At 44.5% G+C, this 18,380-nt stretch overlaps 1 protein-coding gene across 3 annotated transcripts in view; it reads right to left on the minus strand.

Moving 5' to 3' along the window:
- The window catches only part of ST8SIA5 (ST8 alpha-N-acetyl-neuraminide alpha-2,8-sialyltransferase 5), a 69,143-nt gene that overhangs the window by 31,423 nt on the left and 19,340 nt on the right, over positions 1-18,380 (minus strand). For 2 of the 3 annotated variants that reach the window (XM_030969235.1, XM_030969233.1), the window contains exon 2: positions 14,593-15,301. In XM_030969235.1, coding sequence (XP_030825095.1) covers positions 14,593-14,723 — 131 coding nt within the window. In that variant the 5' untranslated portion in view covers positions 14,724-15,301. Of the gene's footprint in view, positions 1-14,592; positions 15,477-18,380 lie in introns of those variants that run through there. The other variant, XM_030969234.1, reaches the window with a different exon arrangement.

Below are 18,380 nucleotides of genomic sequence, written 5' to 3' on the forward strand. Positions count from 1 at the left end.
AGCTGAAGACATGGGAATCCACAGGGCTAAAGAAGTAAAAGCTCCAAATTTCAGTTTTACATCTACAGTAGTTCCTAAATGTGTTGGGCATTGGGTTCTTCCTCTGATTTGCTGGCTCTGCTAGCAAAAGATGTGTCATTTGGTGACGTCTCTAAAGTCATAATACAGGGCTTATTTTGCCTGTTTGGTAAAATGGCATTTTTTAAGCCAATGCATAAACACAATCACCACAAACCCCTGTTTTCCAAACATTCACAGATTTGTTCCAGCCCTCATGAGGCCTGCAGTCTTGTGGAAACTATACCAATAGCAAGGTAGAAATTTTTAAACCCTGGGGAAATATTGGACAACATAACCCAAAAGCCTTCTCTTATCTCAGAAGCCAACAAAAAAGGATCTTGCAGATTGTTATTTTTAAACTTCTCCTTTTTAACCCTATTTCATTATTTCAGAAGCCTGGCAAGCTGAGTTGTGAACATTTGGTGCTGCCAATACTGAAAGTTAACTTCCCAGTTGGGCTGTGTGGGGACAGCCAGGAAGCAATCTGCCAGCAGGCTCTGTCCAAAAGAAAGGGCATCCAGGACCCCGATAGCTTTGCTGGTCACCAGGCTGATGACAAGGGCTGCTGAATCTCTCTGGCCACGTCCATCCTCCAGTCTAATTGGAGCGATAATCAGCACGGGGAATTAAAAAGGAACAAAATGGGGTGTTAAAATATGCCCAGGGGAATCTTGTGAGGTTTAACAAGGCCAAATGGTGGAGCTGCACCTGGGCCAGGGCAGCCCCTGGGATCAACCCAGGCTGGGATGAGCAGAGGGAGCAGCCCTGGGAGAAGGAGCTGGAGGTGCTGTGGATGAGAGCTGGGCCTGCCCCACCTGAACCCCCTGCCCTGGGCTGAGCCCCAGCGTGGGCAGCAGGGCAGGGGGATCCTGCCCCTGTGCCCCTGGGCTCAGGTGAGAGCCCACCTGCAGAGCTGCCCCAGCCCTGGCTCCAACAGCACAAGGAGCTGGAGCTGCTGCAGCCAGTGCAGAGGAGGCCACGGAGATGCTGCCAGGGCTGGAGCCCCTCTGCTCTGGAGCCAGCCTGGCACAGCTGGGGCTGCTCAGCTGCACAAGAGAAGGCTCCAGGGACACCTCAGAGCCCCTGCCAGGGCCTCCAGGGGCTCCAGGAGAGCTGCACAGCCACTGGGGACAAGGCATGCAGGGACAGCAGCCAGGCAATGGCTTCCCAGGGCCAGAGGGCAGGGACAGATTTTGGGATCTTGGGAATTAGGAATTGCTGGCTGGGAGGGTGGGCAGGCCCTGGCCCAGGGTGCCCAGAGCAGCTGTGGCTGCCCCTGGATCCCTGGCAGTGCCCAAGGCCAGGTTGGATGGGGCTTGGAGCAGCCTGGGACAGTGGAAGGTGTCCCTGCCTGTGGCAGGGGTGGCACTGGATGAGGTTGAAGTTTCCTTCCTGCCCAAACCACCCTGTGATTCCATGATTCTTATCAAAATGTGAATACATTATGCTATGATGGCCATTGGCTAATGCAGTGCTCTGGATTGCCTGGCAGCCCCATCACTTCTGTGTTTCTCTGGCAGTTTTCAGTCAGCTGACCTGCCCAAGGTACAATTTATGAGTGGAATATTGGTGTGAAGAAAATGTAAGAAAATTACTTGGACACGTTCACTTTGAGGCTTGTTGAAATAAGTGCTCTCTCCCATATACCACAGTCTAACACATTTTTTACCACACAGCAACTGGTGTAGAAACATGGTTTCTTCAAATACATATCTTTGTAAAAGACATTTAAGTATATGGCCTTAAAAATATCTTTTAATTGTTTAAGGCATCACACTGGGAGAGAGGGTAGACGTGTGGGAAAACCAAGCTGGAATTGTGCCTTTTAATTGGATTTAAATTCACTATTTGGGACTTTGATATTTTGCTTGCAAACTGAAATAGAGAGCATTAATCCAGATAAATGGCTGGTGTTGGTGTGTCCTCCAGAGCTGAACTCTCCTACAGAATAGCCAATATTCAGGCAGATTAAATGAAGAATTAAAACATGCAGTAAAGTCCTTTCCCTGTCTATGTGTCTTTACTCTGTATGTAACAGCTGAAAGGAAATCTACATAAATGTTCCAAGGTGGAGGGGGGTGAATCTATCCATCAAGCAAAACAAATTGTAAAATCACTTTTTAATGCCCTCCTTTCATCAAGCTGGTTTTGGGGAAGGGCGTGCACTGCAGCAGAGGCACCAAGCGTAAAGGGCATTCACATTTTGGGTAAGATCCAAGGGGAGATTGGAAGACTGACCCTGAGGAATGGCAGATATGTCTTATGATGACCAGCTTGATATACTTAGCTTTGAAGTGGCAGGGTGGGGATCTAATGGAGGTACAAAAATATCCAGTGAGGGATCTGGGTATGACACTTCTCTGTGGTTAAGGACAAAGTACAGATCTGTGAGCTGAGCTTGGGGTCAGATTAAAGTTAAGTGTCCAGCCCTGAGACAGACAGGCCACACACGGCTCTTCTTCCAACAGGTACTCCAGGGATTAACAGAATACAGACTTATAAATACACAAAACACCCCACCAAAGAAATTTTGCACAGCTTATAGGGCTGTGTGTCTCACTGTGAGTCTGCAAGACTAAGACCAAGCTGCTGCTCCGCATTTTGTGCAGAGGTGGTACAATAAATCTCTTTCTCACAGTAAGAACTACTTCCATAAATAATGGTTTGTAGTATTAGGACTGAGTAGAAACCAAGGATGAGACATTTAAAAACACTGAATTAATTCTGTTTCTAACAGGATTACTGAGAGCTTTACCATTGATTTCAATCAGCCTTGAGTTAGAAGAATTTAATTTTTGAAATACAAAATTTTCTAATCCTCTCAGGTTTGAGTTGTAAGCATCCGTAAAAAATTGTCTGGCCAAATGTGCAAAGAGCCTGAGAAAACAGAAAAGAGGCTTGAGCTGCTTCATCAGTGTATTTCTTTGGCATTCTATTTCAGTCAAATTCTACCATGTTCACTCTCAGCAGTAACTGCATTTAAACAGGTAAACAAATTAAGGTTCTGTGAATCAGAATTGCAATATAAAAGCACACAGAGGACAGAAGCACAGAAAAAGAAGAGAAAAAGCATCAGAGCAAAAGGGAGGGTAAGGAAAGATTAAAAGAAGGTGAAGAAAGCTGAGGAAATGACTGAGACATCGAGGTCTACTATGTAATTTACATAGTTCGTGTCAAACAGTTCAAACAAAAAAAAGAAAAAAGAAAAAAGAGAAAAAGAGAGAAAAGGAAAAAAAAAAAAGAAAAAAATTAAAAAGAAACAATAAAGAAAGAAAAGCTAATTTGAAGCTTGGAATATTGCCAATGATTGTCAAGTGGAACTTTGCCATTTGCTCAACTTGCCCTAATATAACAACTTCTAAAACTGGGATGTGTCCCCAACGTGTGGTGCTGATGATGGCAAGGAAAGAATTCAGAAAAGGTGCAATAACCAGAAACCCTGTCAGTGCAGAGATGCTTCGTTTTGCCCATGAATGTAAGCAAATTGTTCATCAAGGAAGATGTACGTCAGTTATGGGTACCATTAATCACAAGACTTATCCCTAACAAATAAAAGTGTGAGCAATGCTCTGCCTTGCCTTGCAGAAACTCCGTGAAGTTGGATGCCTTAGCAACAGAGGCCTTGAGTTTCAGGTAAATGTCAGAGCAATATTTTGATCCTAATTGGTAACTGTAAGTGTTGAATCAGTGTGTGGTCAAATAAACATCGGTGTAAAGCAATAATAGGAGGAGGGGGTGAAAAGCCAGAAAATTAACAAAGCAGCAGTGACTCTGAAGGGCTTGTCAAAACTGGCTGTCAGGAAGCAGCAGGAAGCAAAGACTGAAAGCCTGTTGCTGCAATCCAAACAAAAAACAACTCCTACACAAGCAGAAGTTTTAATAGCAGAGGATGTCAGATAATTATGAGGATTTTGAACTACAAGGCAAGAATGAGCAAGCGGATGAATTGCAGAGAGAAGCTTTGCACCCGTGCTGCTGTCACACTGAGATCCCCCCTCAGCGGTGCCTATTGTCCTTCTGAAAAGGAAAGGAAAGGTGAAATTTCACTTCTGACCAGAAGGCAAGGTGTATAAAAGGGAGCTGCTGAAAGAAGGAGACCCAAAATCTCCAAGCACAGCTGGAGGTTATGCGTGAGCTCTACCCATGACTGTGTGTGCAGCAGAACCTGCTCAGGAGGGATCCATGTGCTTCCCAGGCACAAGAGCAGCTTGGTGCAGGTGACACTGTCATCAGCACCTCTGGGTGATGGGGACTGCCTGGCAGTGGGGCCATCACCTGCCACTCCAGCCACAATTATTCCCCAAATACCACCAGTTCATCCCATTTAATCCAGGCAGCAGGCGATTTCCACTCATCTTTAAAAGGTGACAGCTACAACTATCCTCATTTGGCATCTACCAGAGGCAGGCTAAATCCAAGCCCAAGCAAAACTAGGCAGAAATGAATGTTATTTTATAATGGTGAAGCTAAGCCAAAACCTGACTCAGCTTTGCTGGCCTGCACAGATGGGCAAACAAGGAGAAGCAGAGGAAGGGAAGGAAGACATGGATGTGCCCAAGAACAAGGCAAATTATTTGTCTTTCTGAGCTCCCTCTATTATTTGTCTTCACTTCTCCTGCTCTTGCCTTCAGCAGTTCTCACATCCTTTCTCCATATGTACTCTCCCTAACAAAGAGGCCATTAGGAGGTGACAGGAAATCCAGGTTTTGTGACTCTGGCTCCTGTTGAAGTTATTAGCAAATAGTTCATTCATTAATCCCATATATATCATTAGTAATTTTATAATCCTGTTTCTGCTAGAAGCCATATACACTTCTCAGATATAGAAGCCATATCCAGTCCCTTTCGTGATGACCAACAGCCCAGGCCATGTAAAGGCTTCCTAAAGTTACTGGAAAATCACTTTCAGTGTACCTCATTTTCCCTGTTTTGTAATTCTTGTGCCCTTGAAGGGGAGGATCTGAATACTTTAGTGTTAAATGATCACTGCTCTCTTTGAAAATGGAAAGTGGTGCCATTAGCCTGTTAGCAGGGGTGTCACAGAGGTGTTGGAAAGTCAGATGGTTAATCTTGCCAGAGATCCAGTTCCTTCTTTCCGCAAAATAAGGAAACTATGACTCACTGTGTGCAAAGGGTGTACGGAAAATAAAACTAAAGCCGTGGTATGCATGAGTGACCTGCAGATGAGAGTGATTGGAAACACTCACTAAAATGGATCAGGGAGTTAGAGGAGCTTGGATGAGGGGAATATCAGGAGTGTCCAGTGTGACAGACTGCTGCACAGGTGAAGAGAAACACAGCAGCCGGCAGAGACAGCAGTAAGAAGAAGTTTGGAGCAAAACCAAGGATCCCTTTTGATTTTTGCACAGGCCAGAAAAAGCAAGATTATTTACACTGCACTTGAAAAGATATCAGAGGGGCCCAAAAGGAGCAAAGGACTAAAGTTACCACAGAGAACAGTGAGACACTGGGATCAAGCCGAGCCCAGCAGTGCCCAGTCAGACCAGCCTGCGCTCAAAATCTCTTTCCTGACAAAAGGGCCAGACTTAATCCCTGAAGACAACAAAGCCAGGTGACAAGAACAAGGCAAATGCTTACTTGAATAGTTAAATACCACTTAAAAAACCCCAATCAAATTTGAAGTAAATATGCAAGGCAAAACAAGTTAAAAGATGCAGCACAGAGGGAAGGGAAGGGAAGGGAAGGGAAGGGAAGGGAAGGGAAGGGAAGGGAAGGGAAGGGAAGGGAAGGGAAGGGAAGGGAAGGGAAGGGAAGGGAAGGGAAGGGAAGGGAAGGGAAGGGAAGGGAAGGGAAGGGAAGGGAAGGGAAGGGAAGGGAAGGGAAGGGAAGGGAAGGGAAGGGAAGGGAAGGGAAGGGAAGGGAAGGGAAGGGAAGGGAAGGGAAGGGAGAAAGAAAAGATCTGCCTGTAGCAGTCCAGGTCCAATTCACTGGTGCTCTGCCAAGTACTACCTGTAATGCCAGGAAAATACCATGTGTGTGCTGGCCTCTTTCAGTTCAGAATCCGGGGCCATAACCCTGCCAGGCACGGCACAAATAAATAAAACATTCCTGAGGCCAACTCCAGAACTTGAGCAATATGCTCTCCTTCTTATGTGAGTCCATTAAAAAATTGATATTTTTCAGCGGAAGAAGCATTGATTCTGACTAACCAAGTTTAGAGAAATACTTATTTCTCCAGAGAAATTAGCAAAATGCAAGTTTTAGTCCTGATACAAGCACTTACATTCTTCTGCTGGCTGCTTTAATAGAGATCAACCTTTGTCTCAGTGACCTACAGCTTTGTAGATAGACTGACAGTAGGTAATTACTGAACTCATCACTTACTATCTCACAGGGACAAGATTATTAAAAGGTTTTGAAAATTGTATGAAAATAAGTGGAAGAGCAGGAATGATATATTCAGAGCAAAAGGGAGAAATTAAATAACATGGGCCCCACAAAACACAAAATATGGATGAACGATGTGGGAAAGGAGCATGTCTGGTTTCACCACACTCTTGGCCTCACAGAATTATACCAGGGACAAGTTTGGCTCTTTATGTTAGAGGGAAATAATAGTATTAAAATGGTGGAGGAGTATATTTTGACTAGTGCAAAAAGCAAAATTGGAAACATAGGTGGGAAGCTTCTGGATTATAACCATTATTACACAGAAAAAAGGTTTTGTTTCATGTAGCACATTTCACATTTGGGTTAAATCTTGCATCTGATACTCACAAGCAATATCTGAAAAAACTTGGTCTAAAATCACTTCCCAGGAAGGATAAAACACATTCAAATAGTTGGCTTAAACTGGATCTAATGGTGACCAGGACCTCAAGAACATCAAAGGATACCTTCCAAACCTTTACAATCTTACCTTTTCTCATCTGTGGCTGGAAGATAAACATCTAAGGAGTAATAGATAATATTTATCAATCTTATTGGCAATAATTATTCACAATTATAATTATTCATAATTTAAATATCATTATTTGTAATATTGAGGGGCAACACAAACCCAACAACTGAATGAAATTATAGTGAGGGAGGTAGCTTTCAAGAAAAGAAAAAAAGAATGAAAATATCCAAGTCCTGGGCACAGACACTCACAGGAAATCCCAAATGTTTTAAGATACCAGCAAATTCTGACATTTGAGATGGTAGATGCCTAATGCAGCGTGGGTTCCAAATCTCACCACACCACAAGAGATCTAACTAAAATAATTGCACTGCATCTCAAGTTTCCAGTACCAATATATTCAGCATCAGGTCAAGTGTGCCCACACTGCCCTGAGGGCTCATGCTGAAGACAATGAGCAAAATGCATTCACAGTTAATGAGGGTGTACCCAGGGCCAGGCACAGGAGTAGCAAATATTCTCTCTCTCCATCACAGAGGTGGATGGCACAGTCTTGTCCTGCCATTTAGGCAACCCTTCCAAAATATTTACAGCCTAAGATGTTCAGTTAGGACTGTCAAAAGCCCAGCTTTGGCTGTATTTGTTCTGATAGAAAATGCCAGACCAGTGACAGAGGCTGCTTTTAAGGCACTCACCCTGAGAACTAAAGCATAAACCCATCCAAATAAAATGGATGTGAAAGGACATCAACTATCTGCAGGGCTGATGGAAAAGCAAAATGGATGCAAGAAACAGAGGGCAAGCATGCCTCAAAGAAATGAGAGGTTAAGTCCACAATTTGCCTGAGGGAGACATGGACTGCTGAGCAATGAATACACTTGAATTAAAAATTGAGAAATGAAATGAAAAAGCAATCAAGGGTAAGAATGAAGCACAGCGGAAGTAAGAAAATACAAAGCTTTGCACAGTGGTTATGGCTGAGCCAAATCCAGCAAGTGTAAGAATGATCAGGAAACTCCAATTGGGTCAAAAATAAAAGACCAAGGTACCAGGTCATCAACACAGGCCACAGAGGTCAGTGGTCGAGGGTGTGACCCATCACAGGTGGGGCTGTGGGGAACACAGGTGGGGCACAACCCACAATGGGAACACAGGGTTCTGGGTTTGGCTTTTCACAAATGAAGGCAAGACTGAACTTTGTACCTGCCCACACACAAAGAGGCCAAGCAGGTAATTATTTTCAAATCATAAAACAAGTTGATGGCATTTCTTCTCTAAAAGAGATGTCACAGCAGTTAAATCATGTTGGGTGAAAAGCTGTTGAATGCTGGGCATTACCTAAACTCAACCATTACTTTGTCATACCAAGGCAACAGGTCTGTGTAAAATGAAGATTTAACCCAGATATCCAGCCACATACACGAGAAGAATTGTTTTCTTGGACAGAAGCAGGCCTAGATCTTCACACAACAAAGTTAGACTGAAGGAAGCTGCTGCTGGGTACTACATGAATTAGAATCAGGATTTAATTGTCTTTGTATTAATCGGTAAGGACAATGGCCACTTTTTGGCTGGTAGGCAGGACACCTGTAATTCACTGCTCCAGGCCAAAAGGTTTCTGGAGAGCTCCATCAGCCCAACATGATTCAAACCATCCACAGGGTGGGCTTGTGGACACTGGCCTAGGAGCTGCTGGGTGGCCACAGCCACAATAAAAGGGACAAGTGTCCAAAGGCCAGCCTGCAGGACACATCCCTCATGATATGAAGTCAGGAAGGACCATGGTGTGACACACCAGGGAGTGACACGCTTGGGATAATGGAATTTGCACATGTAAAACACTGAAATAAGGGAAGTTCATTACCTTAATTTACTGTCATCTGAAGAGAGGAGGACTGGCAATTCAAAGGCCAGACCAGCAGGTGGTTTTGCCATCTCAACAGCAGAGGTGAAACAAAACAATGCTAGAAATACAGCATAGAGGGAGCAGGGATATAAACCCTGCTGGTTTTCTGCATCAGGGCCATGGGGAGCACTGCCAGGGAGCACAGGAGAGCAAACAACACTTCCTCACACTCTAAAATTTCAGCCACTTGATGCTCTCCTTTAAAAGCAAATTAAAATCATGGTTAAAAATCCCCAAACCTTCAGGTAGAAGAAGGAAAAAATTTTGGATTCAGGAGAATTGCCTAAAGCAACCAACAACAGCAGTGGGAAAGGGAACGGGAGGGGAAATGGGATGGGGTGACTGCATCCAGCCTCTGGATGGAGGAACATCAGTCTGTTGGAGGCAGTCCAGAGGAAGCCACCAGGATGATCACAGGGATGGAGCAGCTCTGCTGAGAGAAAAGCCTGAGAGGATTGGGATTGTTCAGCCTGGAAAAGAGAAGCTTTGGAGGCCTTTCAGCACGTGAAGGGAGACAACAAGGAAGATGGAGAGAGACTAATTCAAGGGCCTGGAGTGACAGGACAAGGGGCAATGGCCTCAGATTGACAAAGGGTAAATTTAGGGTAGATGTTAGGAAGAAATTGTTCCTTGTGAGATTGGTGGCACAGGTTTCCCAGAGCAGCTGTAGCTGCCCCATCCCTGGCAATGTCCCAGGCCAGGCTGGACAGGGCTTGGAGTAACCTAGGACAGTGGAAGGTGTCCCTGCCCATGGCAGGGGGTGGCACTGGATGAGGTTTAAGGTGCCTTCTAACCCAAACCATTCAGTGATTCTGTGAGCCCATGAATTTGGAGACAACTGAATTAATCTATCAGCTCCCTGTTGGTTCTGCCCCCTCCACCCCATTGCCAACAGAGATGCCTGCACCCCATGAAACGGCCTTGGGAATGTCCTGTAGCAGGAACAGCATGAGTCAGCTTCTCCTGCTGTGCTCAACTAGATCTGGCCACTTTAAGGTGATGTCCATATCCTGTAAACACTTTTTTTTTTGTGTTCTGTATTGTTTGAAGACTTTGTTTTGTTCTGAAGTTTCCAGCAGTTTTCTCTGAAGAAAGCTTCCCAAGCCCAAGACCTCCCAGCACCTTGTCAGGGATTCATCCAGATGACTCACAGGATACATGTAATTTCTGTGGAGTAGTAATTCCCTCTGGTTAGAGCTGGAAGCACAGAGCTGTGTGACCAGAGAGAGATGACTCACTAGGTGACCTTCAGATTACGCCTTTTGGGGAAGATATTTCAATGGAAGGAGAGTTTTACACAGGAATAGATGGTCTTAGGTTATGGCTAACACTTTCACAGGGTGTTATGAGCTGGCCAGAGGACCATGTACCAGAGATGGGGCAGGAGCTCTCAGCTGACCTGAGCTGGCTGTAGTTGGGACAAAAAACCCAGTTCAGGACAAAATACAGCTTGGGGCACATGTAGCCTCCATGTCCTCACTGCAGTTCCTGCTGTCCCTGCTGTAAGAGCGACATGAATTTAGGGTACAGATGAAATGTGCAGCACAGGTTCATTTTCTCTGGGTTTATTCCTTTAGTCCATGCAGTGCAGAAAGTGATCACAAATAATCTTATATGGTAAGGAAAGAGGTAAGGATGCTTGGGAATTGATTTGCAAGTGTTGATTAAAAGCTGCCTAAGATATTAAAAAAATGGTGGGTTTACTTCAAGTCATGAGATTCTGATATTAATAAGAGGGCACACATACATAAGAGTGATGTTTTATTCTCATTTAGAATATACAAATCTTCCAAATAATGCAGGCTGCCTGCATGGGAAGGTTTGCTGAATCTTGCTGTGTGATTCTTTGCAATCTTTTTTTACCCTCTGGCAGGCCCTGGGGTAATATTTGTTTAGGGTCTTTAATAGTTTTGGAAATGTGTTCTCCTAACTCAGCTAAATAAAAGGAGTTTTAAAGGTGCAGATTCTCTTCTTCACATGACACTCTTCAGTCTTCAGAAGTCAGTCTGTTAAAACACCCAGAATTTAGTGAATTTCCTGCCAACAGAATATTGGTATATAGCAAAGTATTGCTCTGATATCTTTTCCTTGCCAAAGGGAAGGACTGTCCTATTGATCTCTCCCATGCTACAGGTTGGGAATGAAGACAGATTTCAACATTTTTTTACTGTAGTGGTAGTTTCCTGATGTAGTCCAGGATTATTCCCTGCTGGCCAAACAAGAGCTGACAAAAAAAGGCCAGCCCTCAGCTGAGCATCTGATTCAAGAGAAAATTCAGCTGAAAGGCGAGCATTGGAAAGATGAGTCAATATAAAAGCAAGCAGCAGCTCTGGATTTAAACAGAAGACCACAGCATTTAACCTACTTTAGCAGATCAATGCAGTGGATTTTAATCATCACATTAATCCTAAAATAAAAATAATTACCCCAGAGATCGGTATTAAAGTCCCTTAATTATATCTTATTTCATCATCCTTTTTACTGGGGATCAGAAGCTGCAGAGACCAGAGCTTCCTGATGCCATTTCTCCAGCTTGTGGTTTGACTCTCCTGTTAGAGAACTTCAGCTGCAACTGCAGGGATGAGGCACTGGCCTTGGTGAGAGCACCCACACCCATCCCACCTGGGAGAAAACTGAAAAAGGGGAAAAAAGAAGGTGGATAGGACTCTGCTTTCCAATGACGCTGCATAAAACTGCAAAGGAAGGAGTGGGGAACATTACACAGTGGGTGAAAAATGTGTGAATGCCTAGAAATTCAATCTCTACACTGTCCCTCCTTCCAGCAATGCCAGGAGCTCATTAACATCCCATAAGGGGAAAGAGAGAACTTTGACCTGAGCCTGGACCCCTTATCAAATTTCCCTGAGCAGAGTTTAATTCCTGGAGCATCCTTTCCTGTCCACAGTCCTGCCACCCCCACAGATGCTCTGGGAACATGGCCATGGGCAAAGGCAGGATCCTGAGCCTCCATGGACAGCCTCAGGTGGGATTTCATGGCCACCAAACCAGCCCATTCCCTGCTGGTAAGGGCAAGTGGCACGGCACACAGCAAACTTTCCCATCTTTCCCCCAGAAAAGGGTACCTCTCTCCACTCTGCTCTTTGGGACCAGTCCTGAGTCTTTGCTGTCACCTGCATTGTGCCCAAGCTGCTTGTTTTAGGTCACACTTCCCTGCCTTGATGGCTTTTACCCATTTCCACCATCTTCTTGCAGAGAAAAGAGCTACCCTGGTGTTATATTTAGACTTAAAAGCATTGTACACTTACAGAAATAGTACTTTAGGGCAATTGTCAGGTTTCTCCAAATACATGGGGGAATTTCTTCCTGCTGCCTTGGGAGGAGGCCATGGGTCCTGCTGTTGCTGCAGGTGTTGGGATGCAGGCAAAAGCATCCCAAACAAGCAGCACATGGAATCCCAGAGAGTAAACGGCTGCGTCCCCAAGCTCCAGCTTGGCAAGTAGCACCAGGGATATAAAATCCCACTTCCCCTCTCCAAGGAGCCTCTCCAAAACCACCAGGCACAAGTCAAAACACGTCCAAGAAGCCTCACAGCCGGAATCAGCTTCTAGCAGGGGGCTTAACACCGGAGGTTTGTGAAGTGCAAGAGTAATTAAAGGTTACAGCTGCCCCTGCTTGGAGCTCAGCTGGCAATCAGACTGCCCTGGAATGCTCACCAGAAGGTACTGCAGGGTGTTAAGAGAGAGGGAGGGAAAGAAAAGATGAAGAAAAAAAAAAAAAAAAGGTACCTTCATAATAATATTGTGGTGACAATGCAGGACGCTGATTAAATCACCTTTCTGTCACCAAAAACTTACAGCCACATCCTGCATTTTTATTTCCATGGAAGAGGGGAACTGCCAGTTCCCAGCAGAAAGGAGCTGAGGGCTGAGGTGCTTTTTTTTTTTTGCACTGAGTTAGGGGAGCCCTCTATGAGACTATTATCACATGATTAATTAAAAAAGGAAAAAAAAAAGTAAAAAGAAACAAATAATTGCAAGCTGGAGTTTAAAAAAAATTAAAAAAAGTAATATTTTCCTGTCCAAGTGACAAAATATATGCTCATCTCCCTACTTGAGACTCTTTGATGGCAGAGGGCTCAGAACCAGACTTATTCCTTGCAGTCCCAGGATTGGACATCAGCCTTTTTTCATTCCCTGATGATGACAGGAGAGGTTCCCAGGGCATGAGGCAGGACAGAGGCAGGCCCCAGAGATCACTTAGTGGGAGAGTTTTTGGTTGCATCTTCTCACAATTTTATCTTTACTCTGACATTTTTCATTTCAGTTTGTACTTGTGATTTATTTTTCTTCTCTCTAACCCCGTTGCAGTAATTTTGACTTGGAAAAGCAAGGATTGGCAGGACTGCCAGGCCTCCAGGACAAATGGGAAAAACTGAGAAAATAAGGCAAGATGAGACCTCGACCTGGCCATAAAGTCATATTCTTAGCACTGAGGAAGCTTAGTACTACCCTTGTCTACCTACCAGGTTCCTGAAGCTCCCCAAATATCTAGATTTTATGCCTCCTCAGGTAATTATTTTCTTAAAAAGTTCCCCCTCATGGTTAAATCAAAATCTTTCCTGCTACAATATATTAGCACTTTGTGAGTGTTTAGAGAGAGGTATTTATTGCATTTTTTCTTCCAAGATTTAATTTGGGTATTTCAAGTCAGTTATCCTTTTTCCCCTCAGTTTTCTCCAAGCCAAAAAAACCCCATGTTTTCAACACTTCTGCTCATTCTTGCTTCTTCCAGCTGAGAAAGTCACATCTTTTGGGAGCTGAGGTGCCCCAAAAAATCAGAGTCCCCCAGACAAGGCCTTGTGCTACACAAGGCACACAAATTGCTCTGTGGATAAACAACACCCCTGTCTAAACATATTAATATCATGCTTGCTTTTCCCTCCCAGAGAGAAACGTTGGCTGATTTGCCAGCATTTTGCTTGCTCTTGGCACAGGGCAAACAAGTACATGAGTTGCAAGCAAGGCAAGAACCAAACCATTTATCTCTCCTGGCAGAATGCAGCTCAATTCCAGTAAAAAATTCCACAGCAGCTGCCTACACAACTGAAACACTTACCTCAAAGCATGTAAGGGAAACATTCATCTTCATAAAATCATGCAAGCTGTAACTTCTCAAACTAGGTTTAAGTAAAATAAACTCTGCATGGGTCAAGGTTAAACATTTATAGAGCCCCATCGGTGTTTGCTGTGAAAAGAGCATTTTCAGATCAAAGAGTGATGTGCTCTACAGCGAGGCAGTCTCAGCAGCAATTCAGAAAAACACAGCAGTGCAAAAATAAAGTACTCTCTTGGTTATCTGCAACACTAATATTGATTTTAGGAACTGCATCTGCATGTTTGTTTCTAAAGACATTGAAGTTTCAGCAATGAACATGCTACTTCAATTCAACATCCCGAGCCATTTCAGCCTGAATTTACACAGAGTGGGAAGCCTTGTAAGGGGCAAATACACAGGTGGCACGAGTCTGTTTAAGTTGAATACAAACCCATATTTTTGCCACAGCTGAGGATTTAAACATAACCCAGGAAACTCACAAAACATTATACTCTGCCTAACCTTCTCCCGCACTCATAACCTAACAAACATTACAGATGCTGGATGCACCTTCCCAGACTGACAAGATATTGTTATCATCAGCAAAACACTGAGAAGTGGTTTGAACTGCTGTAATGGTCTGCCTGGGGCTGCATCTCCCCTCAGCCTGCTCAGACAACTTTTCCTATTCCCTGTGATCCCCCCTTACCTCTTGAGATAGTTTCTCCCATAGAGGATCTGCTGCAGCAAGGTGACCACGGCAAAGGCGCAGATGAAGATGAAGAATAAAGTTCTGTTTCCCAGCAAATCCCGGCTTGATGAAGGGTCAGTGTATCCCATCCTTCTGAAAAGCCACTGAAGCTTCACTGGGTAAAATTCAGTTCATTGCCACCTTCATGCCCTTTGTGCTGGGGGCTGGAGGGGAATGCCTGCTGGCTTTTCTGTGAGCAATCCAAGGACAAGGTATCCCATTGTTTGGCCCTGCTGCCCCTTCCTTGCCCCTTTTGGATGTTAGCTCCAGGACTGTGCGCAATGGATTGCTTCCATGGTAAAGTTTCCAGGAGATTCAGACGTGGGTAACATCTAAAATCATCTCTCAGAGCTCTCTCAGCGCAGGCAGCCTGTGCTGTGCGAGAGGCATTCTGTTCCCTCTAAGCCTCTCTTGAAAACCCGCTGCTAGCAATTATCTACTTCAATCCCATTTTCATATTCCAGATGGGGGAAGCTGCACACAAACCGGAGAACTGCAGCCAATGGCAAACACGGGGCTCCGGCAACCTGCGTTGGAAGCACATAGTCGTCAGCTCCTCTCTGCTTCTGCTCAGTGATTCCGACCAAATGTGCTCACAAGGAGACGTGACTGGGGCTTGCTATTATTGAACAAGCATGCAACAATCATGAGGATTTCATTCAGAACCCTGCAGGGAAAAAAAAAAAAGAAAGAGAAAAAGAGAGAAAGAAGCTCAGCAGCAGCAGTCTGGTCAGGCTAGCAGGAAAGCTGCATTCTGTGCAGCAGCGCGCTGTCCGTGCCGTGGCTCCGGCGCTGTGGCATTTGCATGCAGAATGCAGAGCGTTCAGTCCCACTCTGCTCACTATTTGGGCTCCTCTGTTTCCCCTATTCCTCCAGAGCAAGCATGAGCAAGGTCACTGTGCATCCCTTCAAGGACAGAGCTCTCAGTGCCTGCATGCTGATTTATTGGAGGCTCTGAGTAGCCTCACAGCCGCAGAGAGGGAGCCTGCCTCTCAGTGCCGGCTCTAAGAACCATTCATTTAAAGAGACAAATATTCTGATTGTTCCTCCACTAGACACAGTTCTCTTTTGAAAGGGCAGAGCAACAAGACCCTGTCCACAGCCATCGTAACTCCTCTAAAACCCCCTCATTTTCAGGAGAGGCTCAATTCAGCTCACAGGGAGTTTTGTCGCTCATTTCACTGGGAGCAAAATCTGCCCCAACCCTAAAACAAGTTCCAATGAAAGCTGTATCCATGAATGAAACATTCAGACTAGGAGGTTGTTTTGCCCCAAAAACAGATGGGAAAATGATTTTGACAACAAAATGAGGGGGGGACAAATCCATTGTCTAAGAGAATAGGAAGATTTTTGTGTGAATATATTTTCCAACAGTTAAATCAGCGTATGCAAGTTGCTCTTGTGTGCCAGCAGCCCAGCTGTGTGGAGCAGCAAACAGAGCGTTCATGGACTTTGTTTCAGCTGTAACTCATGCTGTAAAATGTGAAGAAGGGCCAAAGGTAACTCTGTGCAACCTTTCAACACAATCCCTAAAGACAGGGCTAGTCCTCAGCATGACCTATAGCAATTTAGGCAAGACAGACAATGGCTGAAGCAGGCTTTGCCTTACCTAATTTTAAGCAACAGAAATCACACAAGTGTTTAAGGTGTGATGCTGGTCACCCTGAACTCCTGCAGGCTGGAGAGCAGCACTTCAGACACTTTAGACACACTGACTTTGCAGAGAAGGTTCAGGGACCCAGCCCCTGGTGTGTCCTGCCTCAGTGCCTCTCACAAATCCCACACCTCTATTTCTGAGCCCTGCTAAATGCTTCCATTATCACCTTGCTTATAAATAGAGTGGGGACCCCAGGTCAGATCAAAGATTATCCAGGGAAAAGCAGGGATAGAGGGCAAGGACATACTGATACTTCCTTGGAAACACTCTTCTACAATTTTGTCATTCAGAGTCTTCCATAAAAAAAGGAAAGAAAACCAATATTTAGGTTAGAGAAATAACTCAGTGGGATGCACTGTCCTGGGAATAATACATACACCAGGGGACTTCAAGTTAAACACAAAAAGTAGTTTGATTCCCTATTGTCAAAGTCATCAGCTCTGGGGCCAAATATTTATTCTTTAAATGATCAGTTCATATAAGCTCACATTATATAAGACTGTTTCCATATAGGAACTGAACCATTTCGATGGATCTACCAAAAATACTTTCAGGAAAAGGAAAAGCTGTATGGCCATCAAAATTCCCAGGCTGAGACCCCACAAGACACTGCACTGGCAGATTGGTATGCAGCAGCTTAGTCAAGGCCAATAAGTTCAGAAGTGAAGGAAAATTAACTTAATGATTTGAACTGTTTGATTTCTGCTGATAGCTTTGAAAACTCAGAGAAATTTGTCTCAGTTGCTCTGGGAGTCATTTTACAATAACAGCAAATTATCAGAGAGTAGAATTTGGCTTCCTATGATTTTCTGTAGGTGTGACACTGATTTTGCAGATTCTTATATCACCTAGGTTTTGGTGAAAACACTTTCAGCTATTTCACTTTTACTGCCCTCCATTCCAAGGGATTTTTTTTCCCCCTTGAGATCTGTGCAGTAATGCACCAAATTCCTGAGTCTAGCAGAAGCTCTTTCTCCTGGAGTGATGGTGAGCCTGAGCTGCAGCAAACGGCCCATGTATTCTGTCAGTCTTTGATTTTCTGTGTCCTCTCATCATTCTCTGCTATATCAGGACTGGCCAGAAGATGCAGCACCTGAGAGACCTATGAGCAGGAGAGCTGCAGACCCAAAGTACAAAGGTATCTACAAAAAATGGGAGAGGTTTTCTGTGCCAGAGCTTGCACAGGCATTATTCCCGACGTCACATGCAAAAGAAATCTGTTTGCTGCCCTCAGCCCAGTACAACAACACTGCAAAACTGGAAGCAGACCAGCTCTGTGCAAGCTCAGAGAAATAGAATGTCTATTGACAAATTTTCATAGGATGCTCAAGGTTGCCTGCAATATTTATTGTGAGTGAAACTGTCTGAGACTGCAGAAGTGCTGAATGAGCAGTGTCAGCACTCATTCCCGGGGCCCTTTGAGAATTTGACTTGTAAACTGCAGGCCTCCTTTAAAGCATCAGGCCTCTGCAGAGAAAAAAAAATATATTTTTTATAATAATTTTACACCCTGCACTTGAACAAGCAGCAGACAACAACAGATCCCCTCCAGAGTCTGGGAAGGATTGGAAAAGCCCTCTAGGAGCATTGAGCCCAGCCATTTCCCCAAGACTGACAGGTCCACATTCACCCATGCCCCCAAGCGCTGCATCCACCTGCTTTAATAACATTTCCAGTACAACAGGCACAAGCTCAGAACGGGTATCCCTGCATCCATTCTTGGAGCACAGACTTCAAAATGTAAAGCAAATCTGGCAAAAATGGATCTTAATATGAAGCTGCCAGAAGCAGTCAGTCTTACACGTGTCTGGCCTTTATTTGTGGCATGTGAGCTGCTTGCTAAATATCACCAGAGATAATCTGTCACAAGAAACTCCTCCAGCCTGAGCAGTGAGACTCTGAGTGCTCTAACACAAACACAAACATGCTCCTTACAGAGACACCCTCCAATGGGAGCTCATCATTTGCCCTTAGGGCCCAATGAAACAGGTTTGAATTTATTTATTTTTTAAAAAAAGAAGCTAGCATTAAATTTCAAAGACAAAGAAGCCAAGATGATGGTACTGAAGCTTTATATGAGGGAAGATGA

Source organism: Camarhynchus parvulus, chromosome Z, assembly GCF_901933205.1.
Source record: "Camarhynchus parvulus chromosome Z, STF_HiC, whole genome shotgun sequence".
Classification (NCBI taxonomy): Eukaryota; Metazoa; Chordata; class Aves; order Passeriformes; family Thraupidae; genus Camarhynchus; species Camarhynchus parvulus.